At 39.7% G+C, this 24,911-nt stretch overlaps 1 protein-coding gene across 2 annotated transcripts in view; it reads right to left on the bottom strand.

Annotated features, from left to right (window-relative positions):
- Positions 1-24,911, bottom strand: part of uvrag (UV radiation resistance associated gene) — a 57,098-nt gene that overhangs the window by 7,961 nt on the left and 24,226 nt on the right. For both annotated transcript variants that reach the window (XM_041073709.2, XM_029173284.3), the window contains exon 13: positions 17,554-17,629. In XM_041073709.2, coding sequence (XP_040929643.1) covers positions 17,554-17,629 — 76 coding nt within the window. The remainder of the gene's footprint in view (positions 1-17,553; positions 17,630-24,911) is intronic.

Raw genomic sequence — 24,911 nt, 5'->3', positions numbered from 1 at the left:
ATCCGCTGTATATCTCCAAGGCCCTTCTGTCACACACACTGTCTGCGCCAGCTGAAGTCTGTTTTGTTTCCACTTGGGCACCACAACAACCGCTATACTTGCACACATACAACTATATAATGGATGAGCTACATCATAAAATAGGAATTATGAAGAAATAAATGTCTTAGTTTCAAAGACCAAGCATCATTTTTCCTTGTTTTTAGTCTGAATTTAGTTTTACGGTTTTAGGGGGAGACAAATTGTTTTGAGGGCTTTAGCAACCCTCAAAAACACATTCATGGGAGGGTTTTTATGTGGCAAATGGTGTAATATTCAATAACGACACAGCTGTAGCACATAAATGCTTGACTAATGGCCAGAGAAGCGGCTTACAAGTATTAACATACTTCATGTCAATCGTCACAGTTTGTGTGACGTGACACAAAATTCACAACAGTATCAGAGGAAAACCTTCTCAAAAGCAGCTTAGATCAAGAGAATTGGACAAGGATGTTGTTGCCTCGAGACCAAGCTGGTGATGGAGCAGTCCAAAATCTAGGAGAACAACACTGAGATTCATTCATGTCTGAGATCTTCACAGGGCCGTCTGAACGGAATTGTGTTTGAAATACCAATCAGAAATAGCACCAGAAATAGCCCAGCAACAAGGGAATGGATCGTAATGGGGCTGGTGGCTTCTTCTGTGGCCAGATGCTATATAAAGGAAAAAAAGCACTCTCATAGTGTAGATACCTTAAAGTTGTCCTATAGAAAAGATGATCATTAAGACTTTTGGCAAATGTCTGTCAGTGTGCACAAACAACACTTTTACGAAGTGTGTGGATGGCAGCAGGATGCTGGGTGACTGCTGCTTCACACATTGCGACAGGCTGTAAGATTGGACACTGCAGCCTCTCTGGTAAAAAAGGCATTAGGTTTCTCCTCAGACTGCGCTACATCCACATATATGTGTGCTGCTCATGAACTCCGTCCTGGGAGGGCACATATCCTGGAGGCAGACTGTGGAATATGCAAACAACGCCCCTCCCCTTCGTTGCCGTTTTTTAGACTCAAACGAAAAAAACATTAGCGACCCAGCTGCGTCATCTGGAGGAAAACGAAGGTTGTAAAAGAGAAATAAAAGCGGGAGGCAGCTTAATCGCATGAAGATGGGTGTCATTTCCAAAAGTCAGAACCATGAAAGCTCTGAATGAAGAATGGAAACAAGCAGAAGGGAAGGTTTAGATTCTGCTCTGCTAAGCTAAACTATTTTTTTAAGTGTGTGATATGAAGCAATATGTTGTAACTGACATGACCTAAGAAAAACAATTGATCTCCATTGTATAGTACATAACAACACGGTTCTGACTCCAACTGTTAGAGATTTTGCCCAAACGGAGCATCCTTTAGTGTTTGTAGGTCACAGAATCAGTCCACTTGAGACGGCTTGTCATTTCCAGTTTCCTTCTCATACATCCTTGTGATGAACGTTGGTGTAGAACTTTGCGTGCTGGTCCGTGCATGTGTATAGAACATTGCTTTCAAGCTGGCCGCGAGGTTCTTTGTAATGGAGCTAACCCGCTTGTGGTGAGAAATTCCCAGAGCCCATAGAGGATGGCTGAAAAATGAGAGGATGGAGTTTGGGGGTTAGGGCAACCACGATGACACACTGAAAGAGAACCGCCAAGGTCTCCTCGTTGCTGTTCACACCTTGGTGTCTGGATACTCCCCACTTCCCTGGTTCGGTATTCAGCTACAGTAAAGCCACTCATGGCACGGTTCTAGGGACCAGTAGTATGAAAATGGGCGAGTCAGGAGGACGTTGACAACTGATACATTACATGGGAATTCGGGGGGACTCATCGTCATCCATCACAAAATAAGAACACAAAGAATGCAACAGTTTATGTAAGTCCGGCCTGCCAATCTGCCGCAGCCATGACCACACATGAACACACTCAAAGTGTTTACATTCAGCTTGCAATACATGCCACCCATCACTTGGCAGAACATGCTTGTTTGCTCCAAGCTTTGTACAGCAGCTAAGTAAACACAGTCAGTCTCCTGCCACATACAGAATCACTGTTTCCTTAAGTTTGTCAGTGCAAATCCTAGTCAGACGTGGCCTTGAATGTGGGCAGGCTGCAGAGGCATTTGAGGTTGATTGCGGATGATGGGCTGTAGGAAGGTAGCCCACGTGAACCTCCTGTCCCCCCACGTCTAATGCCATAAGGTGTGCTTGCCCGGAGCAGATGCCGCAACAGTCCACTTGATGCACATTACGCATCGTTTGGTCTTCCAAAGTCACTGGAGATGGGCGTTGGAGAAAATCTGGGACACAGGATATTTTCATCAAGAGGTTAAAAGTCATCTAATCAAGCTCTGGGGTATCCTGTGAATGTCTGAACGGCATCACAGACAATTACCTGTGATCTACAATCAGTAAGTTTCTGTCCACTGGGGTAAAAATAAAAATGGTTATTTGAAAGAGAGCATGGGTTTACAGACTCCCTGGAGAAGGTAATCAGAGAGCTCTTTAAGTCCTACGACAGTTTATTGCAGAGGAACTATCCAGGTGTTTATCATCTCCCTGATCAGACTGTGGACTGGACAGTTCAGTAGACACAGACGTGGACACAGACAAAGGCGCAGCAGCTCATGCTATGATAATGTGGAATTTTATATTAGTGTCTTCTACAGTACCTATGGTGCTGCTTATTATTAAAGCCAACAATGTTTTTGTAACCCGAACATAAAATAGATTCCCAGGCAAACTGATCTCCATGTGCCTTCATAATCAAAACATATCCGACCGAACCAAACGTCTATTTAGATTGATAAAGGTGATGCTATACTGCATTCTTGCAGGTTTGTGCTAGGTGCTTTCGTTTATGAATGGTAGTGAGACTGGCACTAAAAAAAACAATAATCTACAGTTTCCTGGGTTCAGAGAGCAGCTGTTGGGCATCCACAGCATCCTCTGGAGCCATTTGGCTCCCGCATTAAAACCACATACCCCACACAATGTTCAGGCCTTGCTCATGATTAACCTCATTGAGCTCTCAAACCCAGCCAAGATTTCCCGATTCCTTCACACCACACACACTGCCACATTTTCCTTGTCCTTTTGAGATGCACACAAACCTTTTACGCTTCTTAATTGTACTTGTCATTAAATGTGTAATTTGTATACTCGCTCTTGTTTTAACACTCCCATTACAAGCCTTTTTTTTTTTTTAAATAAAAAGGAACTCACACAGTGGCATGTCGGTCTAATTACTTTTTATTTTTGTTTACAGCTGTATGTGAGCCTCACACATACAGCTCAGGGCCTTTTGATTGACATCTTTTTTTTATTCTTGCCAACAGAAATATTGTTGCCAACTATGGGAAAGCCAACTCAAGACAATAAACAACTCATTCACCTCTGTTGTGCTGATATAATACATTAAATCACTCTATTTACACACAGATTTCCATATGAGATATTGCTTTGACGTTTCAATAAATGGTTTCCCTCATCCAAAAGAATTACGACATGGGTGTTATCTTTGGTTGCCAAATAAGACGTACATTTAACGTTTAAACCTACACAACAAAACTGTCTTTGAGTCACTTTACAGATTCAGGAAAGAAAGTAGGGTAAACAAACAAAAAGACAAGACAAACATAGTGAATACATGTACAGTATATATCTATATATGTATATCTATAAACTAGACATACTGCTGAACAGATCCTTAAGAATTTTCATATTATACCTGAATTAAAGTTGGCCGATCTAAATCCGATCTACCGTTGTGTTGCCCCGTACAAAATACTGCAAACGTGCAAAAACACAATTTTTGCTTTATGTCATAAACAAGACCCACCATCTTGTAGGCGCTTTCTAGCTGACTGGTGAATTTGAAATGGCCGATTATGTTTGTTACAGCGCTGTGCTTCTATGATTCAGCCCATCTGGTGTATTCCAAGCAAATAATGAAATTGTGTACAGCCTTCACTCATCTGCTGAATATATTACACTACAATGTCAATCAGGACGCATAAAACATGTCTACAAATGGAAAAAGACAGTCATGAAAACAATGAGTCGCCTACTGTATCTGGTTAATGTTTAGTCTTTTCATTTGCCGTGAATTTATAGTCACCCTCCGTCCTTTTTCACGGTTTCACATTTGCTGCTATGTATTGGACAGTGTTTTAGGTAAAACCTTACATGGTGCAACAGGTTCAAAACCTCAGGAATTATGTGGTATAACATGGATTATGAAGTCTGAGTTCATTAATCACTGGAGCCTTTCATCTGTCTCTATAAATATGCAGAGCAGAGCTGAACAGTTGTTTGAGTCTGGCCAGAGCCATATAATTCACTCACAACAGATATTCACTTCCTTTAAACTACAACAATTCTCTGGCCTTCAGTATGCGCCATGATCATAATTATCCACATTCCTGCCAAACCGGGAATCAAGATTTAGAAACAAGATAGCTATTTGCTTACTACACAACATGTCCTCACACATACTGTATGCAGAGTTCACAGGTTTTCTGTCTCACACATTGCTTGGAAAAGACGTGTCTTTATTATTTACCAATCTAAATTCGGTTTCAGTTATTATTGTATTTTTCTAAAATCTATTTTACTACACTAGGCACACAAGTAGAAGGATACAGAGGCTGTGGAAACACTATTATCTCAGATTTTCTTCAATTTCTGTTTGCACAGAAATCAAACCCAGACTTTTATATCATGATTAGGTTGTGTGTCATAAAACGTTTTTACAGATGATAATAGTAATTAATTAGACTAAGTCACAATAATTAAATTACTGTTGTGTCAATAAATCTTTCATCATCATTTGATGGATCATGAACCTATTTTGCAGCATTATAATTAAATTTTTTGTTAGACATCTGAACAGCCGCAGTAGCAGGTGATGCTGAAGGCTGACTGCCATGATGAAAACGCAATATTTAAAAATGCAAAGTGAACACGTTTTTAGACCGTTAGATTTTCACTCTATGAAACCTGAAAAGAATAGTTATGGTAAGAAAAAAAAGGGTAGTATTGGCAGAAGGGCAACACCTGTTGTCTTTGTCCCACCTAGCTAATCATGGATTACTGTTAACTCTGATATGAAGCAAAGTAAATAATATTAAAACGCAGACTCAGTCTGTTAAATGAAAGTCGGGAATTAATAATTTATTGCTTCTATCAGATTCAATCTGACAAAGGCCTTTAGTTACAGAGTCTGTAACTGATCTACAGCACATCAAGTTTAATATTCACAATGCAAGAATGTAGGTACTGTACAGTAATATACTTAAAGCAGAGGAAAAATGAAATGTCTGGGAAAAAGTATTGATTTGTAAACAAAAAAAGGCAAAGGGTCAGAAAAGTCCTGCTTTCTATAAGATATCCCATTGAAAGAGACTGGAAAGAACAGTGTTAAAACAAGTTGCATTTTATACTTTTTAAGATTCGAATGCTTCCTGTGTCTGTGTAGAGTGGTGGATGGTGTAATTTAAAATAAATGATCCAAAGTAATGTCAATGTCAGTCATAAAAAAGTGTGAACTTCTCTCTTTAGTGTCAACTGTTAGTAGTGTGAACTGTTAGTAATGTAGAAAGAAAAAAAATGACACACTCGCTGCTTTAAATTTTCTCTTGAAATTGTCAACTTAAAATGTCTTAAAATGTGAGGCCTAAAACCTTTCACTTTCATAACCTTATCCACACTTTCAGCATATTACATAACAGACGGTGTAGAGGTATGTCTAAGATTAAGGTGTTTGACTAAGCTATTGACTTTAGCAGCGACCTTATCGCGGGGAGATTTTTAGAAACCAAAGTAAACCCAAATATCACATGGTCATGGGGACTGCCTGACTGCAGAACTCAAGTTGTACGGTATGTTACAGCACTTCCTTAACAGATGAAATGTAATATTGCTCATACTTCCTGTCTTTGTTGCCTTTTCAAACGAGCGTGTAATAAAACAGTTTTTAATATTGCATACTCAGAGTTCTTTCACTTCATTTAACATCCTTTAACTGGGCTCACGTTCTCCTTTTACTTGCCCTGCTCTCCTCTCCCTCATGTCTCTTCGACACTGTCGTAATGTAATACAGGTGTGGCGTAACAATTCAAAAGCAGCCCTAATTCAAACCACATTTCTCCGTCACATTGCTTGTCGTTACACTTTGCTAAGGATCATATTGCTGCCAAAGTCAGTCAACGGATTTACATAATTACAGGAACTGTAACGGTGCGAGATGAATAGCAAATTCACTTAGGGAAACTATGGGCGACAACACACCTTGGGTGACACCGATCACTGTGTGAGGGTCAAAGGTGGGTGCTCCCATGCCAACACACTTACTGTACTGAAACTATTTCATGATATGCTTAGTAACGGATGTGCGTTGGTCAGTAAAGCCAATGACATCTTTGTGCTACAGTATAGTGACATCTAATGGAAGAGCCACCATCCGTGAGAATCTCTTCTCTTTCCAGGGCTACTGAGTCTTACCACTGGAGTCAAGGCGAGCAACCTAACACCAAAGGCTGACCCCTGTTTGTGAAGTCACATCACCAGGGTCAACACCCTGTTACCCGTCTAGGCATGCAGAACCACCATCAATCCTCTATGGCAGCTCTCACCATAACTCCTGGGGCCTGGATGGGGTACACCTAGTTCAATATGCTAATTCCCTACTTTGTAGTTTGAAATTCAAAGCCCGGAGACCATGTTCCTGGAGAAAGACACAAATTTCTGTGGCCTTTGCTGTTTGGCACCGTTTGCCGTAAAGGCCACAAAATGTGCGATGGGTAACAGAAAGGAAATGGATAACGCCAGTTCAGCAGGCCTGATATCTTCCTTTTAGCATGGAAAGTTCTTGTCACAAAGGAAAGTCACAATAAACACATATGTTTTCAACTTATTACTTATTTTCTACTTACAGTAATATATTTTAATTTTAGCCATCAAGTCTGAGTCTCATCACACTTCTTATATTTTATGGATTAGAAGTGTTGTGGTATTTTATGAGAAAAATCCATTTTATACATGTGCAGTGTTTCCACAACACCCTTAGAAAAAAAGACGATGAATGTACAGCATGTTTTGTGGGCAAATGTCTATCCTACAGTAACTTCATGCTGCCCACATGTATTCTCTAATTCAATCCAACTCCTTGTAAATAAAAGATATTATTTTCTTTCCTATTTACTTTGTGGTAGGTTTTACAGCTTTAGATTTTCTAATTGTAAGCTGCTAATGGCTACTTATCCAAATGTCTGCATATTGCAGTAGCACATTTTAACAGGTTGAAAGTCTGTAAGAGCACAAACAAGAAACAAAGAATAAATAAAAACTGACAACTGATATAACATTAAGCTCTTATTTATCACTACAGATTTCCCTCTGCTAAATCACGCAAACCTCTTTCTACTTAATTACTACAAACAGTGATAAGACTTACTGCTTACTGTAAATCCATAGAAAAAATTGTGTTAGCTGGTTTTTAGTATTTACTAGATGCACCATTGGCAGCAAATACAGCATTGGCCCTATGGGGAGAGGACGACTGTGACTGAACAGACTACTATTTCAGAATATTTAAATTGATGTTTGTAAAATGGTACACAACTCCTATTTTCTGTAGACAATAATATAATTTGATTGTTAATAAATTATCAGAATTATGCAAATTATATGTCATCAAAAATATGCATTTATATAAAAACCAGCTATTTATTTGCCCAATTGCACTGTACAATCTACCTTTACAATATTATTAGTAGTAAGATTTAATTAGAAAGAGTTAAGAGAAATAATATTTTGCTGTTAAATTGTTAAGAAGACAATATTATCACTAAAGAGCTTAGATGCTCACTAAGTCAGCAGCAGTGTCACACCATTTGTGTATAATAGAATTTAATTTAATAATTTGCAATCTGTCATGTGACAGTTTTCTGGGCTACACGCTGGCATAAAAAAATAGCAGATTCCTTTCTAGTTAATTTGAATAAAATGCTTGTGCTGTCAAATGCCACCAACCTATAATAATAACAAAAATAATACGCCCCTTTGTAAGGGTTTTATAATCAGTTTGAATAATCAATCCCATAAATGAACAAACAAAAACGTAACTCACTAGCTGAGTGTTAAAAGAAAAAATAATTCTCAAGAACCAAATCCGATTAGACCTAGAAGAGAGAGGCAGACACAGACTGATGAAAAAGAAACAAAAAGCTATTGTGCGATCAAGTTTTTCCCTCACCACAGTTTTGCTTGCCAACTATGTAGATTGTTCCATTAATTCAGAGTGAGGGAAAGGGTGTGAGGTTGAGCGTGTGGTTTCTAATAAGCTGGAAGAAGGCCACTGGGGAATTAAAGTGAAGGTTAAAGTGAAATCTGGTGCCCGTACAAAAGCTAGTTCATAAAAACCAAGCTCTCTAGTACATGAACACAGACACTTGAAACACCAAGGAGGAAATATGACAAACTAAAGCTAAAGTGAGGAGGAATAATGTACATTAAATAATCTAAACGCAGCCTCTGTCATTAAACCTACTGACCACACTGTAAGTCTATGTTCCACAAATGCTTTAGGCCGACAGAGTTTGACAGGTAGAGAAAGCCTTGTCAACAGGATAGAAGAGATGAATTATGACATTGTGGCTGACAGGTAGACTTTTCTGGCTGTTTTTTCTAACAGTCAGGGGAACGACACGTACTGTAACGTTCTACTTTCACCACAGCAATAGGAATAGATGACAGCTAAAAACACATATAGTAAAAGCTAAACACATACACCAACACATGATAATTATAACATGTACACGTGTGTTTATATTGGTACAGTGGTTGGATCCATATTTCATTGAAGCAGGGTGCCGTTTCTGTGGACACAATCCTAATTGCTCTGAAAAGGCAAAGTCAACATCTTGGCTAAGACATGTTTGTATGAAAAAGGTTACGTTTCCATGGTGGCAACAGCACTGGCAATAATGCTTCCACTAAAACCAGAGTGATGGTTGGTTGGCGTCATAATGGGCGAGTAACAGCCTGGACTACTACAACATAAAAAAGCTGAAATTCCAGTAAACACAGTATATTGGGAAATGACCTGCTGCTGTCACTCTGATTTCACACACTCAGTGATTATCCTGTGATTATAAACAAATAACAATGCATTCAACTGTTGTAGTAAATATGGTAAAAAACAGTTATTTGATGTTGCAGAAGAAAAGCTTAACCTACAGTAGTAATTTTTAAAGGGAGAGAAGAAAACCCTTTCCTTGCAGCTCCCTTTTTAACGCAAGCTGGTGTTTATTTAACAGCTGCTTTCATGAGCCACTTAGCCCCTTTTCTCCAATAAGTGTAAAATGATAACGTGACCTCTGGGACAACAGGCCCGGGTCCATCACAGTCACGTCGTTAATAATGACAGAGCTATGGTAGAGATGAAGACATGACAGTGAGGACTCTGTACCCATTTCACTCACCCATCCAGGACTTGAGGATGACATCAGTAGGTGCTGCAGAGACACTGCCCTAATGAGGTGTTGATTTATTTGATCGAGAGGAACGAATCCTGAGACTCACTTTACAAAACTAAAAAATACTCTCTTGACACAACGATGAGTGCTACTGAAAGAATTCTGTTGTCCGAAGCTGTTTCGGTAATTCAGATGAAAACCTGCTGAAGGGCCAGAGTCACAGGGCTGCAATGAAATCCACATGGAAGCACTGGGAAATACAGAATAAGAGAAGGCAAGGATGGCAAATGTTTTTTTTTATTTTTATAAATATTGACCAGATGGGGCCAGCATTGTTTTATTCTAAGAGCTGTCATTGAGCTGCAATAAGGCCTGTGCTCATGATAAAGTGTTTCTACTCCCGCACAGCACACAGAGTTTGACGAATTAGGCAAAGCAAAAAAAGGAAAAAAAAAAAAAAAGAGTTTTTCTAAACCTGCCGGCATAAAATATGCTTGTACTCTGCCCTCTGTATTCTTACGACAAGTTGGTGAGAGCCCAAGGAGCGAAACACAGAGAATTCTTAAGTTTATTTATCTTGCCAATTTCCTCTGACTTTACAAAGAGAAAAGATGAATGGACATTTAATGTTTAGATATTTTAACACGTCATGACATAACTATGATCAAACAGAAGAGATCTGACCTTATATGAAGATCAAACCCCACTTAATTCAAAATGGACTGTCTGGTGGGGTTTTTCTCTTTCTTTTATCTACTAAGCATTTACGTTCCTTCTATCCTCAGCCAGATAATACCACAGCAAAATGGCTGTTAAAGTGAAGTCATAAGTGAAAGGATTTCAAGAGACCTTGTTGCTAAATTAACTGGTACTGTAGCATGTACTGTAGTACAGTGAGGTGACAGGAAAACTGAATCCAAACAAACTGGCTCAGCTCCAGATTCCAACAGACTGGAAACCTCAGACACACTATTAAGTCAATGATGGAGCAAAGGAACCAACAGTTTCCAGACAACTACTAGAATCACAGCAAACCAAGTTCATGTTGGTGATAACAGACCTACACCAAGATGCATGTATACTGTACTATGATCATTGTTAAAGATGAACAGTACTGTAGAGTAAAGGCTAATGACACTTGACAATAATTCAATAACTAATAACATATTTGCCCTTATCTATGTTAACAAACCACATATAACAAACTTTACGATACAATTGCACATACAGTAAATTCTCTAATTATTTAGCTCTCTTTTCTACACAAAACACAGCCTTATACTGTATTTAGTGGAACCAGCTCCTTCAGTACCTCTTTGCGGTGATGGACAAACCTGGAACTACCAACCAAATGTGGAAATTCAATTACACAAATTTAAGTGTTTCATAAAGTCATAGGTGGCTGTCCATAGGAATTCCCATAAAAAGCTGGTGCTTGGGCATAATCGCAGCAAGCGGACAGCCTCACTACGTACATACGCCCAAAAGTGGAAACCACAGAACACTGACATACACTTACAAGTCATGAAAAAGTTCAAGAAGCTTAAGACAAATTATAACTTCTGGCAGATGCAAAGGAGACAGCTGACGGACACTCTGCATTGTACTGGTCTGCTCTGAAGCATGGAGGAGCCTCACTGCACTCTTATTAAAACCTCAATCCAGGATAGGGTGGTCAGGGTTTCGCCAGCACAGCACCACAGACACATTACTGCTTTTCCACACTCCCACTGATACAGTGGTAAATGTCTGTTTGTGGAAGAGCGCTACTTCTTCTGGCAGTAAAATGGTGCCACCAACAACTTATTTGGCCAATAAGTGGTACTAGACGCAAACTGTAGCTAACAACAAAAGTTTGTGATGGAAAACAGAGACCACACACAAAAAGAGGTGGTGAAACCCAGCATCCAAAGGTGTCTGTTCAAGGAAACATTATCTAATTATACATTAAATTCAGTGTATTTGATGTATGGGAAATCAGGGCCTTTGACTAATCAACAATTTAAACAAGAACAGCAAAAACAGGACCTTGCCTCTTCTGTCGCTTCTCTCTGCATTAAACTCCAGGAGACGACTGTCAGCTTCCTGTCTCAACTCGCGTCAGGCTGTTAACAATCTCACAATGGCTCACACGTCTCTCAGTTTAACCCATTTATAGCCTGCCAAAAACAATCCCCTGCTTGAAATGTGATAAATAAAGTACTCTAATGAAGTGCTTTTTACTGTCAGCAGTGTACAGGGATCTTGTTAAAATTGGCACCTTGATGGCATTCAAATGCAAAACACATTGACAAACACAGGTTTTATAACTTATCCTCCACTAGATGTAAGAGGATGATTATCCAGCATTTGTACAGCATGTGGCCATGTGGGAAATGACGCTCACAATACAAATTCAGGCTTTTCTGCACCATGCTAAAGCGAAAGCAGATATGTTTATAGCTTGGCCTAAAACAAGAACCTAACTTGATACCTCATTTCTTCTCTCCTTTTTTCTAGGAAGGGTGAAAGTGAGATATATTACATTGACTTAGGGCAGCATTTTCTGCTCCATGTCCCACACATTATATGTTTTTGTCATATCAATCCCTGTAAAATGGAAAACGAATGGGGCTGTTGCAGTACAATGAAGACAATGAATGGCAGGAGGCAGCTGAAATGGTCTGATTGCTTCCAGGCCCCGTGTCTGTCTTAAGCTATAGATCGCGGCTGAGCCTGGGGAACTACGGTCCAGGGTTCAGGTAAACAAACAGCATACACTGGGCTGCATTATGATTTCTGAACAGGGAGAAGTCTGTTTGTTGACATGAGGCTCTCGCATAGGCGGCTGCAATAACAATGACTGCTGTTGTTTAAATCAGACAGTGAAGATGTAATTGTTTTTTTTTTTTCTTTAGTGTTGTCTGGAATGAAGTAAGAAATGAGTCATGAACCGCAGCCATCAGCTGAACAAGAAGTAAATTACAGGTCTATTCCAAGTTTCCTACAAAGAAACCTGAAATAGTTGTGCCTAAAAACTGAACCATTTCTCAGGAGCAATTTACTGATACATAAATAAATATCCAGTTTCTGCTCTTAGACCTTTTTAGAACTGAGAAATTTTGAGCAATAGAGCAAGTAAAGAATTAAAAAAAGCAAGAGGAGCAAAATGTTTCTCCAGCCAGAGACCTGTGTCTAAGATATAAATGCTTCATTAGGTTTCTTTTATTAAAAATCTAAAGTCCTTACTTTCAGAGGACTTAAAGATCAAGGTCAATCTGATTCTTTGCTTGTTTCTATGTATTATCAGACTGGTCCAACCAACCTGCTACCTGCCTGATGCTCTCTCAGATGCTCCAACATATGTTGAAGAGAGTATAACTAAAGATCCACAACTAGGTTTGAATGGTGGCTTTTCCTATACTACTGCTGCTGCCACTCAACCTCCACCCACTCAGTGCCTATACTTTATTATTAATTATCTTAATGTTATAAATTCTGGTTACTAAAAAACATTTCTAATTGGGTCCAACTAAAATAGGAAAGACATCATCTACATTAGTGATGGCACAAATCAAATTTCTGATTCATGGCATGTGGTCTGTCAAAGAGAAAGAATGTCAACTTGGGAAAAATTTAGATTGTAGATACATATGAAGATTACTTACAAAATACAAAGAATACTTACTCACAAAATCTAGCTAAAAACACAGTACTACCTATAACAACCGCGTTGAAGGTAATAAGACTGGACTGAAAATTGTTTTTACAATCTTGGCAACATAGTCTGAAATTAAGTTATGAAGTAAGGGAGAGCTCCATATTGTTCACTTTTTGTTCGTGTTCTGTCTTTGCTGGGCTTATATGTTTTTTATCCAAGCACAATAGTATGAGCTAATTTACAAAATAGCTTTTGTCATAACCATGCAGTGTCTCTTTTGGTGGGGTCATGAGCTTTGTTGATGATGAAGAACTGGGAGAGGGTTCAAATTCTGTTCTGGAATATACTGTAGAAATGCAGACCTAAAAAAAAAAATGAGGGAACAGCAAAAAAAAAAAAAAAAAAAAAAAAAAAAAAAGATGAAAAACTAATAAAGGGGAGTGAAGGAGTTTGCTCACCAGACACAATTAGCAAATGTCTGGCCAGTCATGCAGACTAGTAGGTAAATAGGACTATACTTCCTTTAATACTAGACCTCAAAGTTAACACTAGCATGCCTAGATTTTCTTCTTTTTTTTCTATTAGTAAATAATGTAAAATCCATTAGTTACATTATTTCACGTACATATTTTCTTCCTAATTATTCATCTACTAGCGGAAAAAGTATCATGGGTAAATTACCACCATGTGGAAAACCATTCTTTTTACTGTCATATTTACTGTAAACAAAAGCTTTCCCACTTGGATAAATGTAACTAACCAAACTAACCAAATAGATTCACCAGGAACACATCCAGCCAACCAACTTCTGTTTCGCCGGCTACTACCTCCACTAACTGCAGCAGGTCCCCCTTAAGTCATAGCCATGTTTTATGGAGCCACAGTTGCCACTCTTGATGGCAACAGGCGCTTTGACGTATGCTCCAGACCACCAGTGTGGCAATCCGCCAACACATCACAGTCTGAAACTGCTTGGATACTTTTTTGACTTGACAGAAATAAAGCTGAGCCCAAAGGTGATCTGGTGGGGCTACAGCGGATTTAAAATTGTAATTTGCGGAAGCTGGTTTCCTTTACATGAGGTCAACAAGAATGATGCACCGAGTTGGCCAACGAAGGACTAAGCAATGTGTCTACCCCCTTTTGCTTAAAAGCTAGTGATTTAAAAAAATCCCACTCGGGATAGGTAAGTGCTGCATACCAGCCGCCTCCAGAGCTGCTGGTTTTCCCTTAGAGGTGGTGAAACAACTCTATATTTTTACTATATGTCACTGTGAATAAAAAGAATTGCAGAGTTAACTTTTAGTGTATCCCCCCCAGTGGAAAGGCACTTCAGGCCCGGTTATAAGGCTTTAACATTTGACAATCCAGTGCCATTGATTGAACACCTATAGTTAGAGCAAATCAGACACAGTATATGCAAAATGGCAATATCTTCACATAAACATGTGGCTTATTCAGACACTGCAGTAAGTTCTGATTGAAGAAGTATGGTCTTAACGTCTCAGTTTCACCCCAGAAATTCCTTGAAGCCTTTCTTAACTTTTCTCTGTCAAACAAATTAACCTAAAGTGGCAACATGGGAGTGTGTTACCACCTTCCATCCACAGCACCCCATGCAGCTTTCTTATCTGTACCCCCGGGCTCACAGACATAATAAAACCAAACTTATCCCTGTGCCACATCAAAGAAGGGCTGACCTGCTGTGGCCCTGATTCTTTAACAGCTTCCCTGTGTCAGTTTCAAGCACAACCAAACAGGGCAATTTAATAAGAGATAGGCAGCTAATGTCTTCCACATACATGTACTGTAGGACTCCAGCCAGTAAGCAGACCGGCCAGTCAGTCGAATCTGTTGTGAAACCAGACCTGTGTTTCATAAAGTCAGACACTGGACTAGTTGTGGCGTACCTTCACAACTGAAAAACCCTCTAAACTAATTTGGCATCTGTTGATTATTCATATAAGCAGTAGAAAACCAACGCTCAGTGTGTATGGGTCAAAAAGGAAGACATTTCCTGATAAAGTGGTCGACTGTGGCGAACTGAATCAGTTGTAATTAGATTTTAAATGAGACATCACACGTAACATTAAACACGCCTGTGGACTCTTTATTTTCCAGTCTTAAACCTTAACATCTGTGATGTGAGGTCTAAAACAATAAAGGACCCAGACTCAGCGTGTCTGAGTGTGCAGTTTGATGCAGTGTGCAGAAATCCACCAAAACTAAAGCATTGTTTGTGGCAAGTTTTACATTCTCAAGTGTGACATGTTTATCACTTGTTCATTTTCAAAACAATGGGCTATTATCACTATCATATGGAGCTGCATTACTCATATGGCTCTATTAAATTGTTTTGGATTTAACCTGATAACTCATCCTTAACATACTTGAAGTTAAGAAACACATGGAATGGATAAGACAGGACACTGCATGAATGATGAAATTCCATCCTGTAAAAATACTGATGCTCCACCAAGCAGTTAACAGCACCACATGTAACTCTAGCTTTAGTGGGTGAAAATATGAAAAAAGCCACGTTTCTCAACGTAACCTGAAATTAAAGTCTACTCCCCACCCCCCAAAATACTATGAGTTTATGTACATTTACTGTTCATGGATCACATTCAGTTTGTTGTGTGGACTTTAATTTCTGAGCTTTCCTTTCCTAGCTGAAATATTTGCAAGTACTAATGGTCTATATTGACACAGACAAAAACACCCTATCTTAGTAAAATTTTACATGTAAAGTGGTTTTACTTTAACTGTCATAGTATTATACTGCATATACACTTGTCTTGCTATTTTTTCTTCTTACATGTACTGTAATGAGAATAGTTTTTCTCACTTAAAAGAACCTTTTATCAGTAATCACTGATCACTGTCACGTTTTACTTTGCAAACAAACATGGACAGGACTTTAAGATAAATGTTCAGCTTGTAAGAAATATGAGCAATATTTTTTCATTTTATTTGAGCTTTGGTGCAAACAAAGTCTTTTGCCAGGTCTTCTACAGTATGCCGCGTCTGTTACTAGTCACAGTGGTGTAAATGCATGCCTGTGTGCATATGTGAGCAATCAAAAAGTGTGTGTGTGTGTGTGTGTGTGTGTGTGTGTGTGTGTGTGTGTGTGTGTGTGTGTGTGTGCTTGCTTAGTCTTGACAGTTATTATGGTACATTAAAATCAATCAAATGATACTGACCTCAGTGGTTCAGTTCAGCTAATATTTTACCTCTGAGAAGAAGCCGGTGAAATTGACAAGCAGTGATGGAAGTAGTGTCAGATTAAAGCTTGGCGTTAACAATGTACATGAACCTAATGAGGTGAAATATCGAAGTGACCTTGAACAATCATTATGAAGAAATGACAAACTATATCCACTTAGACTGCTTAAAAAAACAACATTTTTCTTTTCATTCTTTTTGATACTATACTGTACAGTACAGTATGTCCATTTGCTGCTATTGGCCAAGTGTCTTGTTATTTGGCTTATCTAATATTATTTCCACTCAAGTGGGAAGACAGTAGACATGGATACCAGAATAATAAGAACAGAACTATAAGGAATGTAAATTGGTAGAAGTCACTGCTAGATGTCTAAGGAGGAATTGAAGGAGTTATTCAGGTCAACACAATAGGTGTACTTTAATAAGTGTGAAAAATTCAAGAGCTCAGCACTCTCCTGGTTTGATAGAGGAACCTATTTGAAGCATGAATGTAACGTATGCAGCAAATGTGACCCACACACATAGATACATTACATGTTTTGACTACTGTATCTTCAGCTTCAAAGGCACTTCACTAGAAAAGGGAGGTTCATACTGTACCTGATCTAAAGGGAAGAGCAATATGAAAATACAGTTGCCATAGAGAATCGTAAAGACTTGCTGACCTTTTTAGATCAGCTCTGCAGGACGGGAGTCATAATTTTGTGCCACTGAGCCACAGAATAGAACATCCAAACCCTCATATACCACCATTAACACAGTAGAACACCAAACTAGAGACATGCAAGTATTATGAGGCTGGATTCCACTTGGGGCTACATACCAAGCTACTGTAAAAAGCTTACAATGGCAATAGTAATATGCAAATGATAAGCAAGTACTGTATAATATTGACTGAGGCTGTCTGGTATTTTCGTATGTCTGGACAACCATGTAAATCATTAACTGGGGGAAATGTGCTGGTTCTGATTAAATGATTTTTTCCAGACCTTTCTTTCAGACAATGGAGTCCCCCCTTGTAAAACGCTTTGACTGTAGAGGTAACAGGGTAGAAACGTTTGACACAGAGAGTGAAAAAGCTGATGTTATATTTTAATAAGCTTCAGGTGAATTTACCTGCTCTATATAAAACCCTTCCATTCTTACATAAAACCTTTCAACATTTGCTTCATGGTTGTGTGTTCATGTATTACCTGGGCAATGTTCTTGTTGAGTAAGTAGACCCCATATTCAAAGTGAAATCTCTCTCCTCTGGGATACAAAGGAAATCTGTCAAAAATAGGAAAGGAAGGTGATTTATTGTATTTGATACACTACATTTACCAGTCCCATAAGCTTCATAACATTATGTATAATCTGCATGTGTAGGTCATAAAAGCCTGTTTATTGTTGGTACTGTATTTTGCAGCAGCCTTCTTATGGCTGTTCACATTTACTGTACAGTGGTTAACACTTGCACATGGTTAGGGAAGCGGATTCTGTCTCTGGGTGTAAGAACCCATTCATCCACCCATTTTCTACCCCTCTCACCCGTTCAGGGTCGTGGGGCTTGCTGAGGGCGAGAGGCGGGGTACACCCTGAACAGGTCGCTAGTCCATTGCAGGGCCACACGGAGACGAACAACCATGCAAGCACACACCGACACCTATGGGCAAAGTAGAGTGGCCAATGAACCTAATAAATGTCTTTGGACTGTAGGAGGAAGCCAGAGAACCTGGAGAGAACCCACACAGACACGGGGAGAACATGCAAACTCTACACAGAAAGGCACCCGGGCCGCCCCGGGACTCGACGCCCTTCATGCTGTGAGGCGACAGTACTACCCACTGCACCACCGTGTCGCCCGGTGTAAGATTCCATCCCAGAAAAATATCTGAAACTGAAATATCAAACAGAAGCAGAGGCGTCCAAACAGCCTAACTATCCGCCTCTCAGCAAGAACAATAAGAATGTCTCCTTTCAACATGGTAAAGTCTCAATTGTGCCAGTCAGGATGGCTTAGGACTTCATCTCTAAATGCTTTATCTTGACCTTCGGTGTAACCTAAACCTAATCCCACTCTTAACCTCTCACCCAAAGACGGAGCATTAAAAGAAGCAGGGGGATAATTTCTCCTTTTCAGGATTCTAACACTCATGTGAAACTGAAATCTACAAACGCATTGAAAAACAGCACAAATGCAGTAAATCTAATAAACAGCATTCTATATACAGCGTAACCAATTCAATAACACAATTCAACTTCTTATATGAAAGCCCTGCCAGAAGCGAAGAATGTGTTTTGATGTGTGGATTGCATAGTAAGTGCAGAGATGCTCTGAATGCTTTGTGTTTAGATTTATGGAGTGGATAGTATGAGCATCCGGCATCCCTGCTTCTCTCAACAGATGGAGATCATTCTAAGAGAGTCTAAAGAGAGGAACTGTAGCCTCAAGGCCACACAGCCGGCCACTCGCTGGTCCTCCACATGCTCGATGTGCATCTAAGGGCCCCTTGGATAAAGCGACACGCCAGAGGTCACGTCTTAGCAGTAGAAAATAACTAGAGAGGACAAACAACACAACAGGCATTCCCGCTCCTGCCAGTGTTCCAAATATCACTTCTCTACAAACAGATAGGATGTTGTTTGGTGAACACGTGTGAAAAAATACTAAACAGAGACAATTCCAACATATACATGAACATACATGGGCTACATGATTAATGATCGCTGTCCACTGTGTCTGAAATCACACTGGAAAGACCCCGGTTCACCAAACACCAGGAATTCTTCCCTGGGACGTCCAGTGAAGCCAAATATATTATTACACAACAGCAGTAGTAATATAAGTAGAATGTGTATGGAAGAGACATAAAAAAAAGACGCCATTTTTAATCACTCAGCTAGCTACAGTGGTATAAACAGTCATCTATGCTAAACAAAATGAAATAAATTACAGTCCTGGAGGAATATCCAAGCCAGATTTCAGCACCCCGTCAGTCCGTCAAAGTGGAAGCTCCAAAATAAACAGACAGAAACCAGAAAAATTTAGATGCAGTCTAAAAGAGTGCTGTTTGTGGCAATTGACCCACTGCCACAATTTGTTATGGTGTTGTTTTTAATTAGGCTGTGCTTCCTTCCTCTCTTGCACCTTGTGAACAAAACTCTAGCAGCTTTTGTTTAATTTTGTTGTACATGGAAATCAAATCAAACCAGTCCCGTCAAAGCAGAACGCCTTGAGTTTCTTCACTTTCCTTAATCAAGCTGTTCCTTCTGTCAGCACATCCCTCCCCTGCCCCCACCTCAGTGGCAGCTCCGTTGAAGGGTTGTGTCCATTAAACTAGCACCAGCAGACTGAATATGACAAGTGCCATAATCAACACACCCACTCACTTTAGCATCTATTTAAAAGACTGATTACCGATACATGAGATCTGCTTTCATTTAGCTAATATTTAACTCTGCATGCACTGGACCAACAGATGAAAAGGAAATGACAGTGAGTTAAAAGCAGAAGTAAATCTGTCATTTTTTCCCCTTCCATAAAAAAATGGGGGAAAAAAATGGAAAAAAAAACAAAACAAAACTTTTTTTTCCAGCTTCCAAAGCAACCTCACCACGGGATAGTTAACAAGTGAGTGCTGGCTCTGGATGCAGAAACAAATATATGCAATTAATAGGTTTGGAGCCATGACACTGTAAAAAGACAAAAGCATCTCACAGGAAAGTCCCCCAGCTTTATGAGAAAAAATATGTACACCCCCAGCCTCCCAGCTCTTTAACTGCAAGGTCTAGACACCCATTATCCACACTTCAAATATTGATGTTAAAAGAAGGAAACAGCCAGTGATTAGACAGTTACTGTACAGCAATGAGGTGGAGCGACAGGAAGTCCATTGCCCTTGCTCTGTAGCAGGCCAAGTTGGATTCCTTTCATCATTGTACGATTCCTCATCACCAATGTCTACAATATGTCCTCTGGGAATTTAGGGTGGTGGGTGCTTCTTTAGCAAACTGCAAAGAGTCCTCAATAAAAGGCGGTTTTAGAATATTGGGTCCAATGTAAGAAATGGTAGGAGGTGGGTGGTCGCACTGAGATATACTAGTGTTGACGAGGACTCCTAGTGACTGGCTGACTTGCGGTAATGTATACACAGGCTGAGGTCTCCATATGTGTTGGTCTGCCTGTTTAGATACCCAAATTAATACTCCAATGTGAAAAACATCAGCTCTGACTTACACGGTGGAGACTAAGCTTGGCCAGTGTTAACACCCCAACTTTAATGGTAGCACTGGTTGAAGGGGGGCTGCATGTGAGCTGAACAGCACTGAGCAATAAAATCTTTTGGGTTGGTTTCCAAAAAAAAAAAAAAAAAAAAACACCAACACACCTGCCGTGCAATCGTCAAGGCTCTAATGGCAGTGGTTACTATATAAATCACAGTGAGCTGTAATTTTCAATATCTGGGAAATGATTACATTGAGCATCTGTCTGTGAATGCTATTTTAATCACTGCTGCCAGTATAACCCTTTCGCCATCGTGGTCTATGTCGTTAAAGTGTCTCCTGAGCGATGTGGTGCTTGCTCGTTCTGTCATGCTGCCTTTTCATTACAGCTCTTAAGAATAGCCAGGGTCTGTTCATTCATCATCTTTACTTTTGTTTAATTCCACTTTTTTTAATGGCACATAGTGATGGCAAAGAAGAAAGTGATATGACCTGTAATCACAAGCAGACCATCACTTCACCCCAAATACATGTACGTGCCAACTCACTGTAATACAAACAATTCTAACAGCTACTTAGGATGAGGAAACAACAAATCATTACAGTGCATCCTTTGGGAACAATGAAAATCTGCACAAAATTCTGGACTTTGACTGACAGAACAAAAGCAGCATCCTTTTATCAATGCTTTAACAGAGAGCTATAGCAAAGCCTAGATGGCCTCAACTGAACGGATTACATTTTCTGTCCGCTCATTTTACATTATAAACAAGCAACCAAATATTATTAAATATTCTCAGACAGCTGGATCTTTCTTTTCAACCTACAGCCCCTTCAGAAAGTCATTTAGCCCAGATGCTTCGTGTTATCTTTTTAATGAAGTATGGCCTAAGACCGCTCGAATAGGCTGCTCAGCAGCAGGGCTCCAAGATAAAGGGCTGCTCATGCAACTAACCTGTCATCCTAAGAGACTCCTTGACTTCTTCAGAACTATTATAAACATACCATTCCATGCCATTGTCCTTGACTGATATGGCAGAAAACCACAAAAGACAAGTAAACATTCTGTCCAGTCCGAGGGTCCCTTTGTAGTTGACAAAAAGACCTAAATAATGAACCATTTGTTCAAATTTGATTTAAGCTCTTTGGCTTCTAGATTGTCTGTCTCCTTCATCTCTTCTGTGAAGAATAAGGCAACTAAACCACTACCACACATGTGCATGTGACACTGCTTTACAGAAAAGGATTTATTCTGTAATGCAAGACAAGGACAGACTGTAGGGACATTTTAAAGACTGCACATTCAAGAAAGCAGAATGTTGTCCAATGGCTGAACTGCACTGGCAGAAAAAAAAAGAATCTATGCCAGATATCTGAACATTTAATTTAAATAATAATCTGTAGGGCAAAAAAGAAAATTGCCTCTCTTGCAATTTAAATAAATTATTTATTAACTGGTACTCAGACACCAAGAAGCCTCCAGTAATATGGAACTTTGAGAAGGCTGTTCAAGCTGCCCTTTAACCTAACACTGCTTTTTCCTGTCACTGCTGCAACCTATCGCAACGTAAGTCAGAGCAGTTTGGGTAGAATTCCCATGCACATGTTCCATGTTAGGAGACGTGAAACCACTGAAACCCCCTAAACAATAACCTCTTTTCTTAGAGCTTACAGGTTCTTCTTGTCTTAAGCTGGTCCTTTCCCTTGGCATTTACAGTACAGCCACAAGCGCCACCAAAAATGTCTTTTTGTGCTCACATAGCACACCGATGTGTAAATCCGACTTATATCCGTTTTCCTTCAGCCAGTGATAAAGTTAAAATTGAATTGAAAAAAAAATGATTTGCCTCAATACTTAGGGGCAAAAGACTATATGAGCCAGTGCTTGCTTTTTAATGGCTGGGTTCTGTTCTCAATCAAACTCACGACATCTGGATCACATCTCCCAACTTCTCCCCCCATGCAATCAGAAACACTGGAACTCTGCTCTACGCAGGACAAAGCGTGGGCGCAACATGCCGTTAGCATCCACTGATTTCTGAGAATATCTGACAGGGAGGTGGTTTGGGGATCCAAAAGGGCAAAAAAAAAAGAAAAAAAAGAAAGTGTCAAACAGACCAGTCATCTTCTACACCTTACTTTCAAACACTATTCCAGAGGCCAGTCTTGAGCTTTGGTCTGTGCCCAAGTGCTGAAGGGTAACAAAGTTCAGATCAACATGTCTTGACTGTGGAAAAATATCAGACTATATGAAGTGCAGCAGTCATTTCTTGGTCCCACGGGTGGAACGAAATAAAGTAATAGTCAAACCCATGGGCGAAACATACGCAGGCTGTTCACACCATGCTAAAAATCGCACACTTGTACTTAACTCAGATTAACAGGATATGATCAAGCCTTTGTTCCCCACTGATGCTTGATTGAAGGTAAAAGCAACATTGACTTTATTTTGTGTACTGTAGCAACTGGGGTAAATATTTGGCTACTAGAATCTGGTTGCAGAGTAGTTACTGCTTTACAGCCAATGAAAAGCACCTCCACACATCACATCACAAAACCAAAGTTTGGGCAATTACAGGGTCCTACAACATGCAGCGAAAACATACGGTTCTTATGTGCATGTCATTAAAATTGCCTGGCTGCCTGCTAATCCTACCACACTTTGGTAAACTGATCCCGGGCCACCTCACTTATCACCAGGCTGCTTCTTTCCGACACTTTAATCGGTACATTTCTGTCCACATCTAGAGTTCTGCTGGTTGCGTTCTGTCTCCCAACACATCATTTTGCCATGTGTTTGCAGCCCATTGGTGCCTCAGGGGTCATAAACATGTTTGGCCTATTCAGGGACACCTACAGTAAAGCTGGACTGTTGTGTCTGTTCAATGGCCACAGAGCCTACAGGTTTAGTTATTTTTTTGTTGGTGGTTGGCATAAATATCCTGCAACGTGACTCAGAGTGAGCTTCTCCACCTGTTGTCATACTGCAATCACAGTCACTGACAGATTGCAGCATGTTGCATAGTGTCTCTATGTTCCACAGTTTCTCCCTGCTTCTTATCGTCTTGTGCCTCCAAAAGACCATGTAAAGCAGTAACATTTTCTTAATAATTTCAAGTATATAGTACTAGTTATTTTAGTAGTATAGTTATTACCCAAGATCAAAATATTTAGCTATAAAGTTGAAAATAAACTACAAAACATTGCTGCCATATAATTTAAATGAATAAATAAGTTATAAATAAAAAGGTATTGCACACAAATAGAAATATTTTACATCAAATGCATTTCAAATGTATTGAGAAGAGTTGCCACGTGCATACATGAGAATGCACTTTTTTGTACTAAGAGAGCAATTTAATTCACCCATGCTTATTAGCTACAATGCTTATTATAGCCTAATCTGTCTCATTACTCACCCACTCGCACCTGGTGCACGTGTGAAACGTCAGTATGTATGTGAGGAGCATATCTGAGCGCACGTGCCCCAAGGATGCAATTATTATAAACACGGTAGGGGTTTTTCACCCCGACATGTTGCATAGTTACAAGACCATAACAAATGCAAATAATAATTTATTTACATTGCCGTCAGCTATGAGTAGAGTGTGTTGTAAAATTTATATCTTACACAAACCGCTCTTGCAAGCCCCCAGGTGACATTAGATTCTGAGTCGATCATTTGCTGTGCTCTTTCTTCACCAAGTTCCTTTGAGCTAAGTTCTGGATTCACTAAAAATCACATAACGTGAACACATTAATCAAAGTGGTTACAGCCCTACAGGTGTGATAGAGACACAGGCACATAAAAGGGTACAGTGATTTACAGTCCCGACTGAAATTCATAGAGCATTTTCTTAACACCAAACCTAAAAAGAGTGGAACTTTAAGTTGTTACCATGGTCGCAAGAAAACAGAACATGAAGACAGACGCTAGTGTCTAAGCTAGACTTAGTTTTAGCAATGGGAGAAGGGAGGGAACAGCAAAAACAAGCATCTCTGTGGTTCCTAGGCCCAATCTGACCTGGTACTGGATGCAACAAATGATTCAAATAAATTCAGCATTGTAAAGAAATACGCACATAAGAGTGTTGAGATATTTTATCCAGCCTAAATCCTCTCTCACAGGCAGAATACTGAAGCTGCCACCAGCTGATGAAAGACAGGACCCTGCAAGTCATGAGTGTGACGAAAACAAGTGGAAAAAAAACAAATCCCGTTGTACTGTGCACTGCGAGGGAACAATCATCTGTTGCACCGACCGCTGCAACAGATGATTGTTCACCCAAAACGGCTGTCACTGTGACCGAGCAGATGCAAAAGAACATGGGGTAGCTAAATCCAT

Source organism: Betta splendens, chromosome 14, assembly GCF_900634795.4.
Source record: "Betta splendens chromosome 14, fBetSpl5.4, whole genome shotgun sequence".
Lineage (NCBI taxonomy): Eukaryota > Metazoa > Chordata > Actinopteri > Anabantiformes > Osphronemidae > Betta > Betta splendens.
This window is presented reverse-complemented; position numbering and strand designations above follow the sequence as displayed.